Source organism: Apium graveolens, chromosome 1, assembly GCF_009905375.1.
Source record: "Apium graveolens cultivar Ventura chromosome 1, ASM990537v1, whole genome shotgun sequence".
Taxonomy (NCBI): domain Eukaryota; kingdom Viridiplantae; phylum Streptophyta; class Magnoliopsida; order Apiales; family Apiaceae; genus Apium; species Apium graveolens.
This window is the reverse complement of record NC_133647.1, coordinates 159,269,600-159,293,302: the sequence shown is the minus strand read 5'-3', so window position 1 is coordinate 159,293,302 and position 23,703 is coordinate 159,269,600. Positions and strand designations below refer to the sequence as shown.

Sequence of the window (23,703 nt, the reverse complement as noted above, 5' to 3'; positions counted from 1 at the left end):
AGAGTTTATCTTGTGTGTACTTGGCATTCAGTTCTTTAATCCTGATATCATCTATAGCATATGGTGCTATGAGACTAAGAGCCACATGGCTCATATTAGAACCTGAAATTCCGAATGATTTGCTATGATCTTTTAGCTCTACAGTCGGAAAAGTTTATATTTACGCAGTACTGGTTGTCATTGCTGGTTGTCTGGTTTTACATCTGATCCAGTTTATTTCATAGTCTGAAAGGTGTTTCCAAGAGTGAAGTGTGTGCTACTTTTGTCAATGTTTAATACATGATTTATTTTGGAAAGCAAAGTCCTCTCTTTGTTGTGATGAGACCCGGCAAATGGCAATAACAAGTATTTCCGAATTCATGTTATCAAACAGTTCACAATTTCTTCAGAATAAAACTAGTAAATTGCATAATGCTTACCAAAGCAGCTACTTATCCCCAAAATTTATCAAATAATTGAAGTAGATGACTTACATATCGAGGCCCTCCAACTTGGAACTTAAAATTTATAGACATTCTCGACCAGTTCATAGAAATAGATGTATTGTTGGCAGATGAAGAACAAGATAATTACAAGAAATTCAAATAGAGACATTAGAAGAGGTATAAATTTGCTTGCAACCATAAATGATTGTGCATGACTAGTATTATTTTTAACAGAGCCGCAAGACATCTGTGTTCTAACTAATGTATGCTCATCACAAGTAAATATCATCTGAATTGTAGTCCAGAACCAAAAGTTACTATGAGTTCTTTTAGGATACCTGTAAATTTGTCAAGAGTACATTACAAATGTAACAGACAGTTAGTCGACTGCCTTGCAACTGCAGCCTCGGTTACATTTTTCCTCAGTAATCTTTGACTTAAAAAGGTTGGATCGCTATTATTAAAAAATTTCTCCAGCAATAAAAATTAGTCTTTATCAGCAACCTTTACTTTTACCCCACAACAAGCCTTTCTGTTATGAGCAGTCTGCCCAAGTTTGTCGAAGTCTTCGACTTCAGGAAAAGTACCTTTCTCCGCAAGATCCATTCGTCTCTCAAGAAACTCCGAATTCTCTTTCCAAACCTCGCCATTTGTATAAACCTCCTTCTTCCATATTGGAACTGTTGCCTTAATCTCATCAATTATGAACTTACAAGCATCCAGTGCATCAGAACGATGAACAGATGAAATCGCAACAAACACACTTATTTCCCCTACTGGAACTGAACCTAACCTGTGAGCCACTGCAATGGAGTTGAGACTCCACAATGACCGAGCAGATGAACAGATGGACTCAAGACAACGTACAGCCATCGGCACATATGCTTCATATCTCAGTTCCAGAACCTCTTTACCTTGAAATGTATCTCGTGTTGTGCCCGAGAAAGTTGCAATAGCACCGCAAGATGGAGACTGAACATAATTTATGTACTTGCTCATATCAATGGGACAATCATCCTCTACAATTTCAATTAAATTTTTCACCTTGACGTCCATCTTCGTGTTTGACATTGAGCTCTGATTTCCTAGCCTGGCAAGAAAACCCCTCCTCTTTCGAGGTTCAAAAACAAAGTCAATTCGACTCTTGGGCTGGTGATAAAGGCAGAGAGTAATGGCTTCAGTCAACTCTAAACATGACATCTACCACATTTAGTTGCAGAAAAAATAGTATTTAGCACATGGGAAACGAAAGAACCTGATATATTTTATCTAGATAGATATTAAAATAGTAAATTTATGTCATACACTAGTATCATTACTGATTCAAGATTAATTTTTAAAATAAATAGAAACAATTTCGAATCCTATCCTTGACACTAGAGCATTATTAAAAGCGATACTAGAACACAAATTGCCGTATAATTTTCATCAAACGAAAAAAATATCGAAACCCCAATTATAATTTAGCAAAAGCAGGACAGACTAAAACCAAATGCACACATCAAAGTAACTAATCACGCCACACGCACACAGACATAATTGTTGTTATGAAAGAACCGCAGCTCCGCAGATTCATGTACAAGTTAACACAAAAGATTCAAAGCAAACTTACATACATACACACAAGGGTCAATTAATAAACTACAAATTTAATACACCATAAAAATCGAAAAGGGTACTCGAGAAAATCAACAATTTAAAACTAGATTCGTAAAGTAAAGGATTAAACAAGAAAGTAGAGGAAATAAATGGAAGATTACCTGGTGGAGCTGAGGTGTTTTGGTCAGTTGAGAACACCGCCACTTGTTGCCCCAGAATGAGAATCTCCAAATTTTAATTCGAATTGAGTTGGTGATACACAACTCTTGCCTTCTGGTCGTTTTGGTTGTTTTAAATAAATAAATTATATAAAAATAAGGGAAATTATCAAATATATGTTATAAAATACCGGCTATAATAACAATAAAATAACTGCTAAAATAAGTACTATATTTGATCGGTGAGAGAGTAGGAGAAAGAGTAGAGAAAAAAAATACTCGGTGCAATTTTCATTCACAGATTTAAACTATATTTATACAAGTAAAAAGGGACATGTAATTAATTCACATGATAACAATTTTACACCTAAAACTTAAATCTTACTATTATAATGTTTGACCACGTGACAAATCAATTCACAACACTTCTCTTTAATTGTCATTATGGTATGGATCATAAACCGACTCGTTAAAACTTTGACAAAAAAAATCCAGTGGGATAAAAATTTTGACGAAAGAAAAAAAGTACAATTTCTCCTTGAAAAAACTAATCATTCTCTGAATTTTGTTGAAACAAATTCTTGAGTCGACGCATTCCAATGTTCTGTCGAATTTCCCAAATGTTGAATTTGGTAATGATTTAGTGAATAAATTAGCAAGATTGTAACATGACCGAATTTGTTGTACATCAATTTTATCATTTTTTTGAAATTCATGAGTGTAGAATAATTTTGGTGAAATTTGCTTCGTCATGTCACCATATATCCTTCATTGAGTTGATTAATACATATAGTGTTATCCTCAAACATAATGGTAGGACTTGTACTGATTTCTGGTAATTCACATTATTCTCGAACATTTTTGATGATAGATCGCAATCAAACACATTTTCTAATGGTTTCATGAGTTCTAAGTGATGTTTAAATTTTAACTGTAATATATTTTCTAAATAACTTTTTTAATTATAGGAAATGAATAATATCAGGATACAAGTAACTTTTTTAATTATAAGAATTAAGAGATAGTTTATGAGTAACATTTATATACTTATAACCGAGTCATTTAAAAATTTGATATTATAATAGATGAATATAAATTAAGCCATGAAAATTGTGGATACGATAATATGATTTATTTACAACTTTTTTTTTTTTGTTATTTGTGGATTATGACACAGAGAATAATATTTTTTATATTCAGGTTTTAGGAAGAGTATCTTGGCCAAAATTTTAGAAAATTTTATTTTGGTGCCTATTCTTTTGCAAATCTTTCAAACTTTTTTTTATAATATATTAACAGTGAGCGAAATTTATATTTTTAGAACTAAATACGTTATAGCAAAATGTACTGCGTATCATTTTTATTAAAAAAATATTATAGATCTAACAAATAAGTATATATAAAAAAATTGTAATAATCTAATGAATAAAAAAGTTTGTATTACAATTTAATAAGTTTTTAGAATGAGTTTTGACAAATCTATATATTCTTCATAGTTATGATAGTTTGTTAGATTGTGTTTGTAAAAATATTGTATAGTTCGACTAAACGAACAAACGCCATAGTTTTGACGAAAGGAACTTTAATTTGATCTATCTTACTAGGTATTTGTTTAGTTTTTAACTATTTTTGTCTTTTAGTTATTGAATTAATTGCTATAAAAAAAGTGTCAGGTTTCAGAATCGTTGTCACAGTTAAACAAATAGTTGGTAACAGAGAGCTTGCAGCTGATAACGACGGAGATGTGGTTAAAATTAATCTTAACAAGTAGTCGTTTTATTCTTGGTTTTGAGTAGTCTTTCACAAATCACCTGATCTTGAACTTTAAGTAAATCAAGGACAAATATAAATCAAAACTTTTATGAAGTTGATAAATGAGAGGTAAAATTAATTAGGAATTAACTGTTTTAAAATGGAGTCTGAACGGGTAATGATGTTCAAGTACGGTCTTTGCCCACTCCTGACAAATTTGTGTGCGATATAAACATAGGGATCCTTGTATCGATAGTATCATAGTATCACGTCATTCTCAGTTCTTTAGGTCACCACTTGCAAGTTACTTCTCTTTCATGCTTAGTTTTTTAGGTGGCGGTTACGGTTAAATAACACCACTTACAAGTTACTTCTCTTTCGTCATGATAATAATACATATAAATCGAAAAAAATCAGATGAACAAAATAGCAATGGAAAATATTACATATAATCATCTCAATTAAGTACTAAATATAGGATTAGTAGATTACGTGCTTTTGGAAAGCATATCTTGATACCTCTTGAAAGATGCCAGCTTTTGGATGCGCATCCGCTTATGAAACTTGTTTATAAACAAATCAGCAACCTGATCAATTTCATCTTCCAGACTAAAATCATGTCCTTCCTCTTGTTTCGAGTTTCTCACTTGATCGATTGCAGACGCGTTAGGGTCATCGCCATCATCCTCCTCTTCATCGAAAAAGCAATGCCTTAAGTCCGGATACTTATTATCATCACCGTCGTCGTCGTCGTCAATGTAGTAGTTATTGTAGTAGTACTCCACCATTTGCTGTTGCTGAACGTCATCGATGGCTTGATCATCGTGATCACGAGGATGTTGCGGATCAGAAGATGTGCTGGTGCTGCCTACTAGTGCATGAATCTTGTGGGAGATGGCACCCAGGGCTGGGAGATGTTTGGGCTTTAGTAAGGAGAAAATAACGAGCTTAGCTTTTAGTGTCTCTGTTTTTGATTTAATGGTTCCCCATTTGCCTTTAGCTAGAGAACTTAATACAGAGATTATAGGCTTTATTACAACAGAAACTCTGTTGCTCGTGCTGTTGTTGCTCTTGATCATATTTCAAATTTTTGTTGATTCTACTTTAGAAACAAAGAATGCTTCACCACCAACACAACTGTAGTATGTTGTTGCTTATATTTATACTAGTAATTTGATGCATGATATCATCTATCTATGTATGTCATATATGTCCTTTACTTTTTGGACGGTAGATAATCCATTCTCTACCAACACGTTGTTAATACTTTTCCTAATACGATATATTTTATCAACTAGGTTTTATGGACTTCTTTTATAAAGGGTGTCCGGACCAACTTATACTCACTTTGAGAAGAAGTTACAGTTTTAGCTTAATTTATTAGCTTCTATCATGAAGTAATGAATAAAAAATGTATAAAATGTATTCATTTGAAATTACAAGATGTGGAGTTTGTTTATATACAACATGGAATAAGAAAGAGAAAACTAACTCTAACTAACTATGACAACTAAGCAATTACAGTCGGAAAATCAAAAATAAATTAATATATCTCAATATCTCCCCTCAAGCTAGACTTCATGGTGGATCAAATTGAAGGCCTAGCTTGTCACTTAAGAATTTATGATGAGCTGGATCCAGAGGCTTGGTGAGAATGTCGGCCAACTGCATAAAAGTGTTGATGTGAGTGATATTGATGAATTGAGACGCCACATATTCCCTGATGAAATGACAATCAATCTTAAGATGCTTTGTGCGCTCTTGAAAAATCTAGTTCTCTGCAATGTGTTGTGCTGAAGTGTTATCACAGTACAGATTTATAGGTTTAGGAACTTGAATTTTCAAATCCTGTAAAAGCCCTTTAAGCCAAATGATTTCAGAAGTGGCATAGCTCATACTTCTGTACTCAGCTTCTGTACTTCTTTAGTTTCTTTGTTTTCCAAGAAATAAGGGAAGATCCTAAGAAAATTGCATATCCTGACAGAGATTTTGCTGAAAAAGAACAAGTGCCCCAATCTGCATCTGAATATGCAGTCAAATGCAGGGGAGAATTTGCCTTGTAAAAAAGTCCAGTATTCAAAGTGCCTTTCAAATATTTCAGAACATGACAGCAGCATCATAATGAGGTTGTGCTGGTTCTTGAAGAAATTGAGAAAGTTGTTGCACGGCATAGGATATGTCAGGTCTTCTAAGATTGAGATAAAACAATTTACCAATGATTCTTCTATAGATTTATGGATCAGGTAATTTTGGCACATCCTTGGTGCTCAAATGCAAACCTTTGGACAAAGGAAAAGATGCTGCTGTACAATCTGTCAAATGTGTTTCTGCCAACAAATCTAAAATGTACTTTCTTTGATTGAGCTGAATACCTTCTTCAGTTCTTAAAACTTCTATGCCAAGGAAATATTTTAGATCACCAAGATCTTTTATAGTAAACTTCTGATGAAGCAAACTTTTGATATCATTTATCTCCTTAATATCATTTCCTGTTACTAGTAAATCATCAACATATACCACAATTGCTGTAAAAAAATTGACATTCTGCTTAATAAACAAAGAATAATCTTGAGAAGATTGCACATAATTCTGACTAATAAGATAAGCAGACAATTCTTTATTCCATTATCTGGAAGCCTATCTTAAACCATTTATAGATCTCCTTAATTTGCAAACAAGACCGGGTCTAGCCTTAGAATAACCAGGTGGTGGCATCATGTATATTTCTTCAGTAAGATATCCATGCAAAAATGCATTATTGATATCTAGTTATTTCGAATGCCATCCAGAAGCAGCAACCAATGCTATCAAAGTTCTGACAGTAGTAAATTTTGCTACAGGACTAAAAGTGTGCTTAAAGTCTTTACCCTTGATCTGCTTATCACCCCTTGCTACCAACCTAGCATTGCATCTTTCCACACTACCATCAGGATTAAACTTTGTTTTAAAAACCCATTAACAACCTATCACATGCTTATCAGGTGGTAGTGTAGTCAATTCCCAAGTATTATTGGCTTCTAAAGCCTTTAATTCTGTTTCCATAGCACCAATCCAAATTGGATCATCCTTAGCCATGTTATAACATGATGGTTCTATTGGAGAACTAAGCACATTATTCAAACTGACATAATAGTCATTTATATCAGCACTGTTAACATGTGCATATTTATGCAAAATAAAAGAATCAAACTTCTTAGGCATAGTAGAAATTCTAGAAGACCTCCTTAAAACAACATCATTTTGAGGAAGAACTTCAGTTTGAGAATGTTCAGGTTGAGAAATAGAAGCTGGAGAATCAGTGCTAGAATCAAAAGTACTAGCAGATTGATTCAAAGGAACATGAAATTGTGGAATAGAAATAGATGAAGAGGTATGATTTGGAGAATCAGAAAAAATGATCAACATTAGCAGGATTAACTGGTGGTAAAGAAGATGTAGACACTGAAGAATTGTTATCAGGAGTATTTTGTAACTTGAAAGGAAATATATTTTCCTTAAAAATTACATCTCTGCTAAGAAAGATATCATGAGTGTCTAAATCATATAGCTTATACCCTTTTTGAGCATATGGATATCCAAGAAGAATACATTTCCTAGCTCTCTTAGCAAATTTGTCACTGGATTTTTCAGCAGCAAAACACAAGCAACCTATGATTCTCAAATTACTAATATCAGGTGGTTTCTTCATTAAGATTTCATAAGGAATTTTCCATGATATACAGAACTAGGCATCATGTTTATCAAATAGGTAGCAGATAACAAACAATCACCCCAAAATTTAAAAGGTAGATTGGCATGTAACCTGATAGCCCTAGCTGTGTCTAAAAGATGTCTGTGCTTTCTTTCAATTCTACCATTTTGTTGAGGTACACCAGGTAAGCTCCTCTGATGTATTATGCCTTTTGAATGGAAAAGAGAAGTACAAAATTCCTTTAATATTTCTGTACTATTATCACTCATAATATGCTTAACTGTAGCTCCAAAATGATTAGAAACATAGGCAAGGAAAGCAGATATAATCTGAGCAACCTGATCTTTTGCAACAAGCAAGTGAGTCCAGGTTACTCTACTGTGATCATCCAATATAGTCAGAAAATATTTACAATCAGATTGAGTAGGAACTCTATAAGGACCCCATAAATATATATGCAATATGTGAAAAACAGCAGGAGCTCTAAAATTTGATTCATTATAAGGCAATTTATGATGCTTAGCAAGAATACAAGAATCACAGTGAAAATTGTTTAACATTGCAGTGGTAAACATTTTCAAATGCTGCATTTTGCCAACTGACAAATGCCCAAGCCTAGCATGAAAAGTATTTACATCCGGAATAGTTGTAGAATGACAACAGGAATTGAACATAGACAAAGACAAGTTTTGAGGACAAGTAGAATTTTGTGAAGAAAATCTATACAATCCAGCATCTCTTGTGCCAACAGCCTGAATTATGCTATTCAAAGGGCCTTGAAAGGAACATGTGTCTTTGTCAAATTGAGCTACTAAAGAGTTGTGCTCAAGAAGTTCTCCGACAGATAAAATGTTATGTTTGAAATCTGGAACATATAGAACATGTTTCAGAGTAATATTAGGAGTTAATATGACATCTCCTACTTTTGTCACACTCTTAATATTGCCATCAGGTAAACAAATTTTGATAGGAATTTTAGCATCATAAATTTGAGAAAATAATGAATCATTATAAGCCATATGTGTTGGGTTCCGAGGCATAAAACGCAGCGGATAAACGTAAATAAAACAAAAAATTTCGAAACCCGAAAACAAGATCCATGTATAATTGTGGGCAGATTATGGAGATAACGAATCATACCTTTCAAGAGCCTGACTTTCACGAACTCAACGGAGATCCTAGCTATCACGCTTTGTGTCTACCTCTCGGAGAAACACCTCTATGGTATCCACACGAGCACTTCCAAGAACATCTCACGAACTTGACTACGGAATGGATGTACTAGCCTCCTTCTTGACGATCCGAAATTGCCTCTGCCTCTCTTTACTACTAGGGTTTTTCTTCAAAAACGTACAAGCCTCTTTAACCTATCATTATGTATTTATAATGGCTGATTAAAAAGGCCCATAACAGCAAAGCCCAACCCTAGTAGGTATTGAATTAAATAATAAAAACAAATTTCTATTATTTAATTAATAACTAGGTCATACTTAATTATTATGGGCAAAAATATTCCTTTTAATTCGAATTTATATTATCTCAATTAAGTTTTACTTAATTATAATAAAATTCGAATAATCATTAATTAATTTAAATCCATAATTTAAATTAACTATTCCATTAAGTGCTCTATTTGTGCGACCCTATAGGCTTTTATTTAATTGGCAATAATTTTATTCTCTAATAAAATTATAAACAATGAGCGGTATCTAGTATTACATCATTGTTACCCAATTAAACAATAATTAAATCGTGGTTAGATAAAACCTTTCGTGATTAATGTTTTTCGTGTAATATCATCCCTTTAACCATACATATTATAGATTAAACTCGAGGCATGTATTTAGTCATCCTCTTCAACATTTAATTCGGGTTTACTTGATCCATGAGTAGACTATCAAGATAAATCATTATTTGAGTATGGCCATGCTTTTATAATCTCACTCAATCAAGAGGCCAATAATATCTCTCCTAATTATAGGAGGGTTAAATCCTTTACCTATCATTCATAATTCTCATACGACTCATGATATACCCGATGTTCATTTTTATCATCACCCGATTAAAAGTAACTTTTAATGTAGTCAAAGTATATTAATCCTCGTATAGAAATATAATGATTTCAAGTCAAAGGATCGTTACACCATTATCACTGTGAGTCTTTCTTATGACTTTATTAAACATGAAGAATCTCACTGTGGGTCTGTCCAGTACCATGTACTCTCACATGTACCTATGTATTGACTTTAGTATCCCCATACTTATAACCAATGAGATGTGGTTATCTTGTCAAACAACATACTAGTCTATCTATGTATTATTATTGTCCTATATAATAATACTCGACTAGGGACCTTTAAGAATATGATATATTATATAATCTCAAGTTCAAGTCATGTACTTAAACTATACAATGTGTATCATGATTCTAAGGACATTTATTATGCTAACAAAATATCGCAGTAATTAAGGTCATAATAAATACATTTATTGAATGATCAACTGACATAAAGATTTAAAAGAATAATGTATTGCCTCTAGGGCACCTACACTAACAATCTCCCACTTGCACTAGAGCCAATCACCCATATATCTAATACCCATGGAACTAGTATGACCATCGTGCTTCTGCTGCGACAAGCCTTTGGTCAGTGAGTCTGCAATGTTATCATTTGTGTGCACTTTACATATATGTATATCACCCCTTTCATTAATCTCTCGAATAAGGTGAAATCTCCTGAGTATATGTTTAGCCCGGGAGTGTGATCTAGGTTCTTTAGCCTGTGCAATGGCTCCATTATTATCGCAGTATAGATCAATGGGATCTGCGATCGATGGAACCACTCCCAAATCAGAAATGAACTTTCGAATCCAAACAGCCTCCTTAGCTGCTTCACAAGCTGCAATGTACTCAGCCTCCATTGTAGAATCAGCTACTGTTTCTTGCTTTGAACTCTTCCAGCTTACAGCACCTCCGTTTAGACAAAACACAAAACTAGACTGTGATACAGTATCATCTCTGTCTGTTTGGAAACTTACATCGGTGTAACCTTTTACAACGAGTTTATCTTCTCCTCCATACACCAAAAATGAATCTTTAGTTCTTTTCAGGTACTTAAGAATATTCTTGACTGTCGTCCAGTGATCTTCACCCGGATTAGACTGGTATCTGCTCGTCATGCTCAAAGCATACGAGACATCTGGGCGAGTACATACCATTGCATACATGATAGATCCAATTGTTGAAGCATATGGAACTTTATTCATGTGGTCCTTCTCATCCAATGATTTCGGACACTGGTCCTTAGAGATCGTTATCCCTTGAGACACGGGGACATATCCCCTTTTTGCATTTTGCATTCCAAAACTATGCAAAACCTTATAAATGTATGTGCTCTAACTTAGACCGATCATCCTTCTAGATCTTTCTCTATAGATCCTCATTCCTAGAATGTAGGATGCCTCTCCTAAGTCTTTCATGGAGAAATTGCTCCCTAACCAAGTCTTAACAGCCTTTAGTGAAGGTATGTCGTTCCCCATTAGTAGTATATCATCAACATATAGTACTATGAATGCCACATAGCTCTCACTAACCTTCTTGTAAACACACGGTTCATCTTCATTTTGAACAAAGCCATACCCTGTGACTATTTCATCAAAACGGATATTCCATCTCCTAGAGGATTGCTTCAATCCATAAATGGATCGACGCAATTTACATACCTTGCCAGCATTCCTTGGATCGACAAAACCCTCAGGTTGTGTCATGTACACATCCTCTTCAAGGCTTCCATTAAGGAAGGCTGTTTTGACATCCATTTGCCAGATTTCATAATCATGGAATGCTGCAATGGCAAGTAAAATCCTTATAGACTTGACCATAGCCACTGGTGAGAAAGTTTCATCATAGTCAATACTATGAATTTGTTTGAAACCTTTTGCAACCATCCTAGCTTTATAGGTCTGAACATTTCCATCCATGCCCTTTTTCTTCTTAAAAACCCATTTGCACCCTATGGGTTTTACCCCTTCAGGTGGATCAACCAAAGTCCATACTTGGTTTTCGTACATGGAATCTATCTCGGATTTCATGGCTTCAAGCCATCTCTTAGAGTCTGGACTGTTCATAGCATCTTGGTATGTGAGAGGCTCATCTTCATCTATGAGCATCAAATCACCACACTGAGTCATGAGAAATCCATATCTCTCTGGTTCATGACGAATTCTACCAGATCTACGAATAACCTGTGTTTGTTGAGCATTATTATTATTCTGCTCTTGTTCCACTTCAGGGTCAATGCTATTTTGTGGTTCTCGATCTTCATCGAGATCTATAGTTCTCCCACTGTTTCTTTTGGAAATAAAATCTCTTTCCATGAAGACAGCATCTCAAGCAATAAACACTTTCTGCTCAGGAGGACTATAAAAATAATACACCTTTGTTTCATTAGGGTATCCCACAAAAATGCACTCTTCGGATTTAGGTCCAAGCTTGTCAGATTCTTGACGTTTCACAAACGTCTTACATCCCCAAACTTTCATAAAGTTCATGCCTGACCGTTTCTCCTTCCATATCTCATATGGAGTCATTTGAACCTTCTTAGTAGGAACACGGTTAAGTGTGAAAGCCGATGTTTCTAGAGCGTAACCCCAGAAACTAATTGGAAGATCTGCATGACTCATCATCGATCGCATCATATCCAACAAAGTGCGATTTCTCCTCTCTGAAACTCCATTCCATTGAGGTGTTCCTGGCGGAGTGAGTCGTGATACAATACCGCACTCTTTCAAATACTCTCTAAATTCAGTGCTTAAGTATTCACCCCCACGATCGGATCGTAAGATCTTAATACTTGCATCTCTGCCAATTTGCTTCTCTACTTCAACCCTGTATTCTTTAAATTTTTTAAAAGAATCGGATTTGTTCTTCATAAGATATACATATCCATATCTACTGAAATCATCAGTAAATGTTATGAAGTAGTAGTGGCCTCCTCTAGCCATTACACGCATTGGGCCATATACATCACTATATATTAGCTCCAGACGTTTAGTGGCCCTTTGACCCTTACCAGTGAAAGGGGCTTTAGTCATCTTACCAAGCAAACAAGATTCGCATTCTTGGTATGATTCAAAATCAAACTTATCCAAGTATGCATCCTTATGTAATTTGGATATGCATTTCTCATTTATGTGGCCTAGACGACAATGCCAGAGATATGTTTGATTTGAGTCATTCATTTTAAGTCGTTTGTTTTCTATATTACAGACATGGTTATCTAAATCAAGAACATATAAACCATTAAATAAACGCGCAACACCATAGGTTAAATCATTCAAAGCAAAAGAGCAACTGTTGTTCTTTATTGTAAACGAAAAACCTTTCTTGTCCAAACAAGAAACAGAAATAATGTTTCTGCGAATCACAGGCACGTAAAAACAATCTTCTAGTTCTAAAACAAGCCCAGAGGGCATAAATAAATAATAAGTCCCTACAGCTAAAGCAGCAACTTTTGCTCCATTGCCTACTCTTAGGTCCACTTCTCCCTTAGCCAAAGTTCTACTTCTCTGCAGGCCCTGCACATTTATACAAATGTGAGAAGCACATCCAGTATCAAATACCCAAGATGTAGAAATAGACAAATTGACTTCTATAATATAAATACCTGTTCTAGAAATCTGAACTGCTTTCTTTTTCTTCAGATCCTCCAAGTAAATTGGACAGTTTCTCTTCCAGTGACCATCTTTCTTACAGTAGTGACATTCACCCATGGCCACACCACCTTTAGGCTTTAAAGCCTGTTTGGGACCTGACTTTGGCTTGGGTGTAGAATCAGATCCAATCTTCTTCTTACCCTTCCATTTGCCCTTCCCTTTGGCCTTACTTTATTTCCCACCATCAGTATGGGAGCAGGTTCAGCTGTCTTCATGTTGCTCTCATATGTTCTCAACATATGCAACAATTCAGTAGGTGTTTTGCCAAATTCATCCATATTGTAGTTCACAACAAACTGAGTGAATTTGTTGTTCAAAGAATTCATGATTAGGTCAATAACAATTTCCGGACCAATCGGGAAACCCAAAGTTTCAAGGTACTCAATGTAACCAATCATCTTCAGAACATGTGGGCCAAATGGTTCACTTGCCCCTTGTTTGCAATTAAAAAGTGACTTACTCGTGTTGAACCTTTCTTGACAAGTTTGTCTTGCAAACATGCTTTGTAAGTGCTCATTGATAGTATATGCATCCATATGCACATGCTGTCTTTGAAGCTCAGCACTCATAGTTGCCAACATAAGACATGCAACATCATTTGCATCATTCTCATCCCTTGTGCATGCTGCTCGTTCATCAGCAGTAGCACCCTCAGGAAGGGGGCCTGGAGGAGGAATATCAATGACATGAAGCTTGCGCTCCTGCCTGAGGACAATCCTCAAATTCCTCTACCAGTCTAGGAAGTTGTTTCCTCCTGTCAGCTTGTCCTTCTCAAGGACTGAACGTACGGATAATGTGTTTGTGTTGTTTGCCATTACTCAGTATCTACAATAATAAAAGCGCAAAATAAATATTAGATTGTCTGAGTTAAAATTTTATGTTCATATGATTATGATATATTCATAATATATCTCCCACTATTTTTTATCAAATTAATACCCCTAACTATTAATTCGGAAAGTATATCCCATAAATCTTTCTAGTGAGCCAAGATCCATATTTCGTCATGTCCTAAGTCAACCACTGGTATCCTTAAAACATGATTATTTAGGTAGAAAACACTTGTCAATTATATCATATATAATTCTTGGATAATTTGGTGAACAACAATTGATCTTATCTATCTAATAGATTTTTAACCAAACTCTATGCTTCTAAGTTCATAATAGTTGAATATAACCGTTTATATTCACCTTATTATGATGACTCAGTTAAGTTAGACCCAATGATACAACGTACGAATATAACCGTTTATATTCATCGCATTTCACCATGATAGATAGGAGTCCCCTGCCACTGACAGCCCTTCCCCTTATCGATCTAGGATTCAATGAGTGTTCATTCATTGGAAAACATCTGATTAAAACTTAATATTTTTACTTAGGGATTTTTAATTTAGAACGATCATGATCCCATCATAAAGAGATTCCCAATTTTTCCTTGAATAAAATACTTCAAATCAATACTCGTCAATGGTTTGATTTCCAGGTAGTGGAGGAGTCACATTGGTCTCGCTTAAAACCCACAGCCTTACAAGTTCTATGAACCCGTTGTTGACAAAACCGCTCCATGTCAGAAATAAAGAAAATTCGTATTTTATTCCGTGTTTCATAAACACGAGAATCTCATGATCGTTTGTTAATTTTAAATCTTGAGTCATTATAGATTTTATCTTGTTTAAAGGCATGGCATGGGTGATGTATCTAATACATACATGCATCATTAATCTAATTAAAACATGCATTTTCTACTCTACACATACTATTTATACATCATATGAAAAGTGCGTAAAGTAAACGTGCAATAGTTATGGCCCAATCCTATGTGATCTTTTCAGGCTAATAAAAAGATCAAGGTCAATCTATGGTGTAAAAATAACTATTACATATGTTTTCTCTATTGCTTCCATTGTCTTCTTGGCCTCCATAGGATGCCTCCTTGTTCCCTTGTCCTTCTTGGATGTTACATTAAGAATTATACTAATGAACTTACAAAAGAACTCGAGTTACATTCGAGATAAAACAAGTACAAATAGAAAACGACATGCAAGTCGTATTTATTTCAAACCAAAAGAATAAACCATTACAACTAAGGTCTTAAGGCCATAACTATGCACCATGCTCAAGTAACCATTAAAGAACATGATAGATCAAAGAACATGATAGATCATATAAATATGACATACTATTTATCACTTATCATGATCCATTCAAGAATAATAAATAAGTAAAGCATATGTCATAAGCACAAATTAAAAACGAAACCCTAAGCACGCGGATCGACCTCCGCGGTGAGGCCGTTGGGGGTTCGGGGGGCAGCGAGCCCCCCGATGGCAAATTTTTTTGCAAAATCAAGTATCAGAATACTAGAAAAATATGTATCAGAATACTATTCCAGAAGCATGTATCAGTATACACACGATCCATATCCCAGTTATCAAAAACATGTATCAGTATACATATTTTAAGAGATCGCATACATATGAGTTATGGCAGATCTTAAACATACTAGTATCATCATATAGATCATTAACAGATTCATCATATCATTCATATAACATAACTGTTATCATGGCAGACTCATATAACATAACTGTTATCATGGCAGACTCATCACACATGCATACTTGTAAAAATACAGTAAACACAAAACCAATAATACCATTTTGTTGAGGTACACCAGGTAAGCTCCTCTGATGTATTATGCCTTTTGAATGGAAAAGAGAAGTACAAAATTACTTTAATATTTCTGTACCATTATCACTCCTAATATGCTTAACTGTAGCTCCAAAATGATTAGAAACATGGCAAGAAAAGCAGATATAATCTGAGCAACCTGATCTTTTGAAACAAGCAAGTGAGTCCAGGTTACTCTACTGTGATCATCCAATATAGTCAGAAAATATTTGCAACCAGATTGAGTAGGAACTCTATAAGGACCCCATAAATATATATGCAACATGTGAAAAACAGCAGGAGCTCTAGAATTTGATTCATTATAAGGCAATTTATGATGCTTAGGAAGAATACAAGAATCACAGTGAAAATTGTTTAGCATTGCAGTGGTAAACATTTTCAAATGCTGCATTTTTCCAACTGACAAATGCCCAAGCCTAGCATGAAAAGTATTTACATCCAGAATAGTTGTAGAATGACAACATGAATTGAACATAGACAAAGACAAGTTTTGAGGACAAATAGAATTTTGTGAAGAAAATCTGTACAATCCAGCATCTCTTGTGCCAACAGCCTGAATTGTGCTATTCAAAGGGCCCTGAAAGGAACATGTGTCTTTGTCAAATTGAGCTACTAAAGAGTTGTGCTCAAGAAGTTTTCCAACAGATAAAAGGTTATGTTTGAAATCTGGAACATATAGAACATGTTTCAGAGTAATATTAGGAGTTAATATGACATCTCCTACTTTTGTCACACTCTTAATATTGCCATCAGGTAAACAAATTTTGATAGAATTTTAGCATCATAATTTTGAGAAAATAATGAATCATTATAAACCATATGTGTTGGGTTCCGAGGCATAAAACGCAGCGGATAAACGTAAATAAAATAAAAAATTTTGAAACCCCAAAACAGGATCCATGTATAATTGTGGGCAGATTATGGAGATAACGAATCATACCTTTCAAGAGCCTGACTTTCACGAACTCAACGGAGATCCTACCTATCACGCTTTGTGTCTACCTCTCGGAGAAACACCTCTATGGTATCCACACGAGCACTTCCAAGAACGTCTCACAAACTTGACTACGGAATGGATGTACTAGCCTCCTTCTTGACGATCCGAAATTGCCTCTGCCTCTCTTTGCTGCTAGGGTTTTTCTTCAAAAACGTACAAGCCTCTTTAACCTATCATTATGTATTTATAATGGCTGATTAAAAAGGCCGATAACAGCAAAGCCCAATCCTAGTAGGTATTGGATTAAATAATAAAAACAAATTTCTATTATTTAATTAATAACTAAGTCATACTTAATTATTATGGGCAAAAACATTCCTTTTAATTCGAATTTATATTATCTCAATTAAGTCTTACTTAATTATAATAAAATTCGAATAATCATCAATTAATTTAAACTCATAATTTAAATTAACTATTCCATTAAGTGCTCTATTTGTGCGACCCTATAGGCTATTATTTAATTGGCAATAATTTTATTCTCTAATAAAATTATAAACAATGAGCGGTATCTAGTAATACATCATTGTTACCCAATTAAACAATAATTAAATCGTGGTTAGATAAAACCTTTTGTGATTAATGTTTTTCATGTAATATATTCCCTTTAACCATACATATTATAGATTAAACTCGAGGCATGTATTTAGTCATCCTCTTCAACATTTAATCCGGGTTTACTTGATCCATGAGTAGACTATCAAGACAAATCATTATTTGAGCATGACCATGCTTTTATAATCTCACTCAATCAAGAGGCCAATAATATATCTCCTAATTATAGGAGGGTTAAATCCTTTATCTATCATTCATATTTCTCATACGACTCATGATATACCCGATGTCCACTTTTATCATCACCCGATTAAAAGTAACTTTTAATGTAGTCAAAGTATATTAATCCTCGTATAGAAATATAATTATTTCAAGTCAAAGGATCGTTACACCATTATCACTGTGAGTCTTTCTTATGACTTTGTTAAACATGAAGAATCTCACTGTGGGTCTGTCCAGTACCATGTACTCTCACATGTACCTATGTATTGACTTTAGTATCCCCATACTTATAACCAATGAGATGTGGTTATCTTGTCAAACAACATACTAGTCTATCTATGTATTATTATTGTCCTATATAATAATACTCGACTAGGGACCTTTAAGAATATGATATATTATATAATCTCAAGTTCAAGTCATGTACTTAAACCATACAATGTGTATCATGATTCTAAGGACATTTATTATGCTAACAAAATATCGCAGTAATTAAGGTCATAATAAATATATTTATTGAATGATCAACTGACATAAAGATTTAAAAGAATAATGTATTGCCTCTAGGACACCTACACTAACAATATGATCACTAGCTCCTGTGTCTATAATCCATGAAATATTAGAATTATGAGATGCATTAGAGATAACCTGGAATGCAGATACAATACCTGCAAAATTCACATAGGACTGAGAATTTTCTGACAGAGGAGACATCTGCTGTTGTTGCATCATCTTAAGCACCTCTTGATAGACAGCTGATACCATCTTACTATCAAAAGAAGAATTCTCACCAGATGCTCTTGGAGTATCAACAGATTCAGAAATCGCATTAGCAGCCATTCTTGGATTGGTAATTTTACTCTTCATTGTATTACACCACTCTGGATACCCTACCAACTTGAAACATTGATCAGCAGTATGTCCCTTCCTCTTGAAATGATCACAAATTAAATCAAGTTTGGATCTCTTAAAATCTTTCTTGAAATTAGACTGTCCTTGACCTCTACCATAATTTCCTTGATAGGAATGACCAGATTGACCAGATCATTGACTGAATAAAGCAATAACCTCAGTTTTAGAATTTGTGAGATTAAGGCTATTCTGTTTCTCAATCTGTTGTAAAATATGATATGCCTTAAGAACACTTGGCAAAGGTTCCATACTCAAGAGATTCGTCTTAACAGAATCATACTGTTTGTTTAAGCCACAGATAAATTGAATCAATTTCTTAGTTTCTAGGGCATCCATGACCTTTTTCATGAGATTACAAGTGCATTTAGTCATTGCAGAACATGTACAAACAAGATTTCCTTCAAGAACTTGCAATTTATCTCAAACAAATTTCATCTTACCAAAATATTCAGCAATGCTCATATTATCTTGTTGAATCTTTATCAAAGTCGTATGTAATTCATACAGTAATTGAGCATTCGACTTACCAAACCGATCAGCCACATCAGTCCAAAGATCATGAGCAGATGTTGCAAAAATGAAGCTATCAAAAATTACCGGCTCCATAGATGAAGTCAACCACGACATCACCATGTAATCATTACGAATCCACTTGTTGTAATCAACAGAGTCCTCAGCTGGTTTGTGTAGAGATCCGTCAATGAAACCGAGTTTATTTTTAGCTCCAAGCGCCATCTTAACACTACGGCTCCAATTGATGAAATTATCACCAGAAAGCAACATCCTTCCCAATTGCTGGCGAGGATTGTCACCAGAAGATAGGTAGTAAGGATCATTGTAATTCACAGCCTGATTCTGTGAATTAGTTAAGATTTCGTTCGCAGTTGACGATTCCGCCATTGCCAGAACAAGAAATCGATATCAAGAAAATAAATCGAGATGAAATAGATCAAAATTGATTGAGATCGAGATTGAAATTGATCGAGAAATTGATGAAACGAAACGAAAAAACACAAGAAATGCACAAGAAATGAACAACGAAAACGTTATGATCGAGCTGCACAAGCTCTGATACCTTGAGAAGAAGTTACAGTTTTAGCTTCTATCATGAAGTAATGAATAAGAAATGTATAAAATGTATTCATCTGAAGTGGAATTTGTTTATATACAATATGGAGTAAGAAAGAGAAAACTAACTCTAACTAACTATGACAACTAAGCAATTACAGCTGGAAAATAAAAAATAAATTAATATATCTCAATACACTTCACCTAATTCTTCATAGACTATCACTGCATCCAACTGACATAAACATAAAAATACACACACCTCATCTAATCTTCAAGTACCTATCTCAACTAACCCATACGATCGAGATGGTTAGGTTTTACACACTTGATCACTTTTTCATCTCTATTAATTTTTATATTTTTTAATCGAAGGGACCCCAACTAAATACTATTAACAATCAAATGAGATCCAAAGAGTACTTGTTAGGTAAGTTATTAATTGTCGTCGTTTAAATTTCCTCCCGCAATAATTTAATTTAGCTAGGTAACAAAAGGTTAAATGGAAAAATGACTAGCACACACTTGCATATGTGTTGGCTCTTTTCCCCTGGTGTTTTCCTTGTGCTGGCGGTAATAGAAATACTTCGTTGCTAAGAAACTGAAGGGTAAAAAACTTAAACAAAACAAAAGCAAAAGAGAGAATCTTTGGAACTTACTTGCAGGCTGCAGCTTTCTAACATACCAGAAAGAGAGAAGATCACATGCTTGCGACATTATGGAATTGGAATCATGTTCCATTCACAAAGATGCATACTGTATACTAATAAAAGAAACACTAGAAAAAAATAATTTCCAACTCCATTAACACCCTTTTTTTATTATCTTTTTTTATTTACAGGGAGCTTAAAAGAACAGCATAAATTCGGAGTTAGAAGAATCCAACATGTGACTAACAATACGTAGACTGATCTTACTAACCCTTCTGATTCAATTTCAATACCTAGACTTGTGAATAAACATATATAAGAACAATGGAGAAACAAACCATTAAAATTGAGATGCGAGATGACACAATCAAATATCAAAATGCTAAAGTGTTTTAACCTAGAAACATTATTCAACTGCCAAAAGCTTCAAAATCACTTTTCTAGGACGGCCAAAAGCCATGAAAGCAACACACAGCTACAGGTTGTTGCATCTGATTTTTCTTTTTCACTTGGTTTAAAATCCGGTATCAGATAAAGTTAAATTAACTCCATTTTTTTAACATTACGTGAAAACGTGTTCGGATCCTATTGCTACGAGTTTTTATTCTGATCCTGTGCTTTCGTGAGTCAAAATATTTATGAACTATCAAAAAACAAATTTGATCACTTATTCAAGTAATCATCTTCCCATGAAATCTACGTTTTCAGATTTTAAAGAATTGTTAATATTCTATAAATTTTAAAAGATTTTCGTTGATTTTAATTATTCGTAGAATTTGATGGAGTTGATCCAAAATCTTGTAGAGTCTTGCAGATTTTGTGGAGTTTTTTAGAATTCCATCCAAATCTTATGTATTTTAAAGAGATTTCAAGATATTAAAAATGTACTAGCAAATCCAGCAAAATCCACAACTTTTTTAAATAAAAGAAAATTCATGGATTTTTGAATACCATCAGATTTTGATGGATTTTTTAAAATTCAAATTGAATACCACCAAATTTTGATTGACTTTTTAAAATCTAAATTGAATACACTTAGATTTTAAAAGACTTTTTCCAATACTTATTGAATACCTTCAGATTTTAAAAAATTATTTAAAATCTAAATTGAATACCCAATGATTTCTAAAATTCATAAAAAAACTTTAAAATCCCAATTAAATACACCCATAATTTAGAAAAAATGCATATAATGGCACAAATTAAAGTAAAAAAGTCCAAAATAACACATTCATACTAATTGGCCCTCTTGTGCCACATATCCATCCAACGTAACCAATATTTGCGTTAGGCATTTTTGCTTGTTTCCCCTTCCGGCTGCTCGCTCTCTGTTCGACGCTTCCTGATCCCCTTTTCTCATCTCTATCATATGTACACACAACATAATCATTAGTTGTCTACGATTTACATCTATATCATTTCTATATTTCATTCATCTATTTCCACATGTTTCACTGTAAGTATATATAAGCAATTGAATTTTGAACCAAAAGCAAGTCACGAACCTATTCACTCGCCGGCAACGCAACATAGTTTGCACTATGTGCAGAGGCATATGATAGTTGCAGGTTTAATGGCGCATATATTAGTTGCGTGTATAGGAAACAATGCATATATGTGATGCGTTTTTAGTGCCGCGCAATATCTGCATACATTTCCACATGTACACCCAGCTTAAGAAAATCTTGGAACAAAGGTTAACGTAAATATTATGTGACAACCCGGGTCAAATCCCGAGCTTTTTTTCGAAAATCGGGTTAAGTCCCGATTACGAGTCCGAAATAAGTTGAAACATACTGTCCCAAATGCAACCAACTTGGGTAACGACTAACCCACCACAGACCCCAAAAAAATCATGATTTGCATAGTAATAGTACTTTGCCTTATAAACTAAATAGAAATCCCAAATTTCCTCGATTTGGGACTGAAGGGTTACAAACTCACCCACTTAAACTTTTGACGTCCTCGTCAGGTCTGAACAGACAACCCATAGGACCAAGATCGTACCTCTCTAGCCATTGTGGGATAATACTGGCTGGTTTCGTGTTCCCACATCCGGACCTCTTGCCATTGTGGGATAATACCACCAGCTTTCATGCCCCCATCTCCGGCAACTTGACGCATCAAGCTTTCGAGAGTCGGTTCTAATACCATATGTGACAACCCGGGTCAAATCCCGAGTTTTTTTTTGAAAACCGGGTCAAGTCCCGATTACAAGTCCGAAATAAGCCGAAGTATACACTACTAGAAAAATGCCCTTAGACATCGGTTATAAACCGATGTCTTTTTTTTTTCAAACCGATGTTTTCGCATGTGTAGAGAAATGTAGGGGTCTTTAACATCGGTTTTTAGCCGATGTTAAAGATGTACATAGACATTGGTTTTCTTAGGAAACTGATGTATAATTAGCCCTTTTTTTAAAAAACAAGTTAAAACTAGATTGTGAAAAATGGTATTTAGGAGGTTAAAAAGCACTATAAACATATAACAGGGAAGAATTTTTAACTGATAGACACCAGATTCTTAAGAAAACTGATGTCTTACTCTGTATTTTATATCGGTTTATTTTACTCAACCGACGTTAAACATAACTTATAACATCAGTTTTACTTGAGGAAGTGATGTGAAACTTCAACTTTAACATCAGTTGCGTGAGTTAAACCGATGTACATTATTCTGGAAGACATCAGTTTTCTTTTGATTTACTTTTATATACTTGCACAAAGCGATGTGTTTTAACATTTTAGACATCGTTTCCATTCCTATAATTCGATTTGTTTTGTTAGTTTAGACATCATTTTTAATTTAAGCAGGTGATGTGTTTTCAGTTCCTTCACATCAGTTTTATAACAAGAACCGATATTTGAGTTCTTTTTTTTTAAAAAAATAAGCATGTGCATTTGTGCATAAACCCAGACAAAAGCAAAACAAATACTAAATCAACATCCAACAAACAACCAAAAATATACTAAATAAACTTCCCAGTATACAAGCAAAATCCAACCACATTCTCTGACAACCAACATCTAACCATTCCGACGTCCAACAAACAACCAACATCGATATATCTACAACCAAAATCCAATCCACCCATCCATATGCATCTCCATATTCGATTATTAAAAACATGATACATATATTAAGAAAATCTATACATTTTTACAAACTTTAAGTGCTTCTTGAGCATCAGTGTCCATGCCGAGCTTGAAGAGAGTAGCTGCCTAGCAGTACCTCTTGAGCAAATACTTGGTGACAACTCC

General features: G+C 34.3%; 2 protein-coding genes across 4 annotated transcripts; both read right to left on the bottom strand.

Moving 5' to 3' along the window:
- Window positions 1-525: 525 nt before the first annotated feature.
- LOC141668867 (uncharacterized) lies at window positions 526-5,070 on the bottom strand. Of its 3 annotated transcripts, none has more exons than XM_074475908.1 (3): window positions 4,454-5,070; window positions 2,186-2,297; window positions 526-1,625 (listed from the first exon to the last, which is right to left on the bottom strand). In XM_074475908.1, the coding sequence occupies exons 1-3, from the start codon at window positions 5,011-5,013 to the stop codon at window positions 912-914; spliced, it is 1,386 nt and encodes a 461-aa protein (XP_074332009.1). In that variant the 5' UTR covers window positions 5,014-5,070; the 3' UTR covers window positions 526-911. The 3 variants fall into 3 exon arrangements, with proteins under 3 accessions (XP_074332009.1, XP_074332016.1, XP_074332024.1); XM_074475915.1 differs by having other exon boundaries at window positions 526-1,574; window positions 4,454-5,069; XM_074475923.1 differs by having other exon boundaries at window positions 526-1,535; window positions 4,454-5,068.
- Window positions 5,071-16,079: 11,009 nt separating this feature from the next.
- Window positions 16,080-19,625, bottom strand: LOC141708711 (uncharacterized). Its single transcript, XM_074512469.1, has 3 exons — window positions 19,253-19,625; window positions 18,372-18,829; window positions 16,080-16,613 (listed from the first exon to the last, which is right to left on the bottom strand). The coding sequence occupies exons 1-3, from the start codon at window positions 19,623-19,625 to the stop codon at window positions 16,080-16,082; spliced, it is 1,365 nt and encodes a 454-aa protein (XP_074368570.1).
- Between the last annotated feature and the right edge of the window lie 4,078 nt (window positions 19,626-23,703).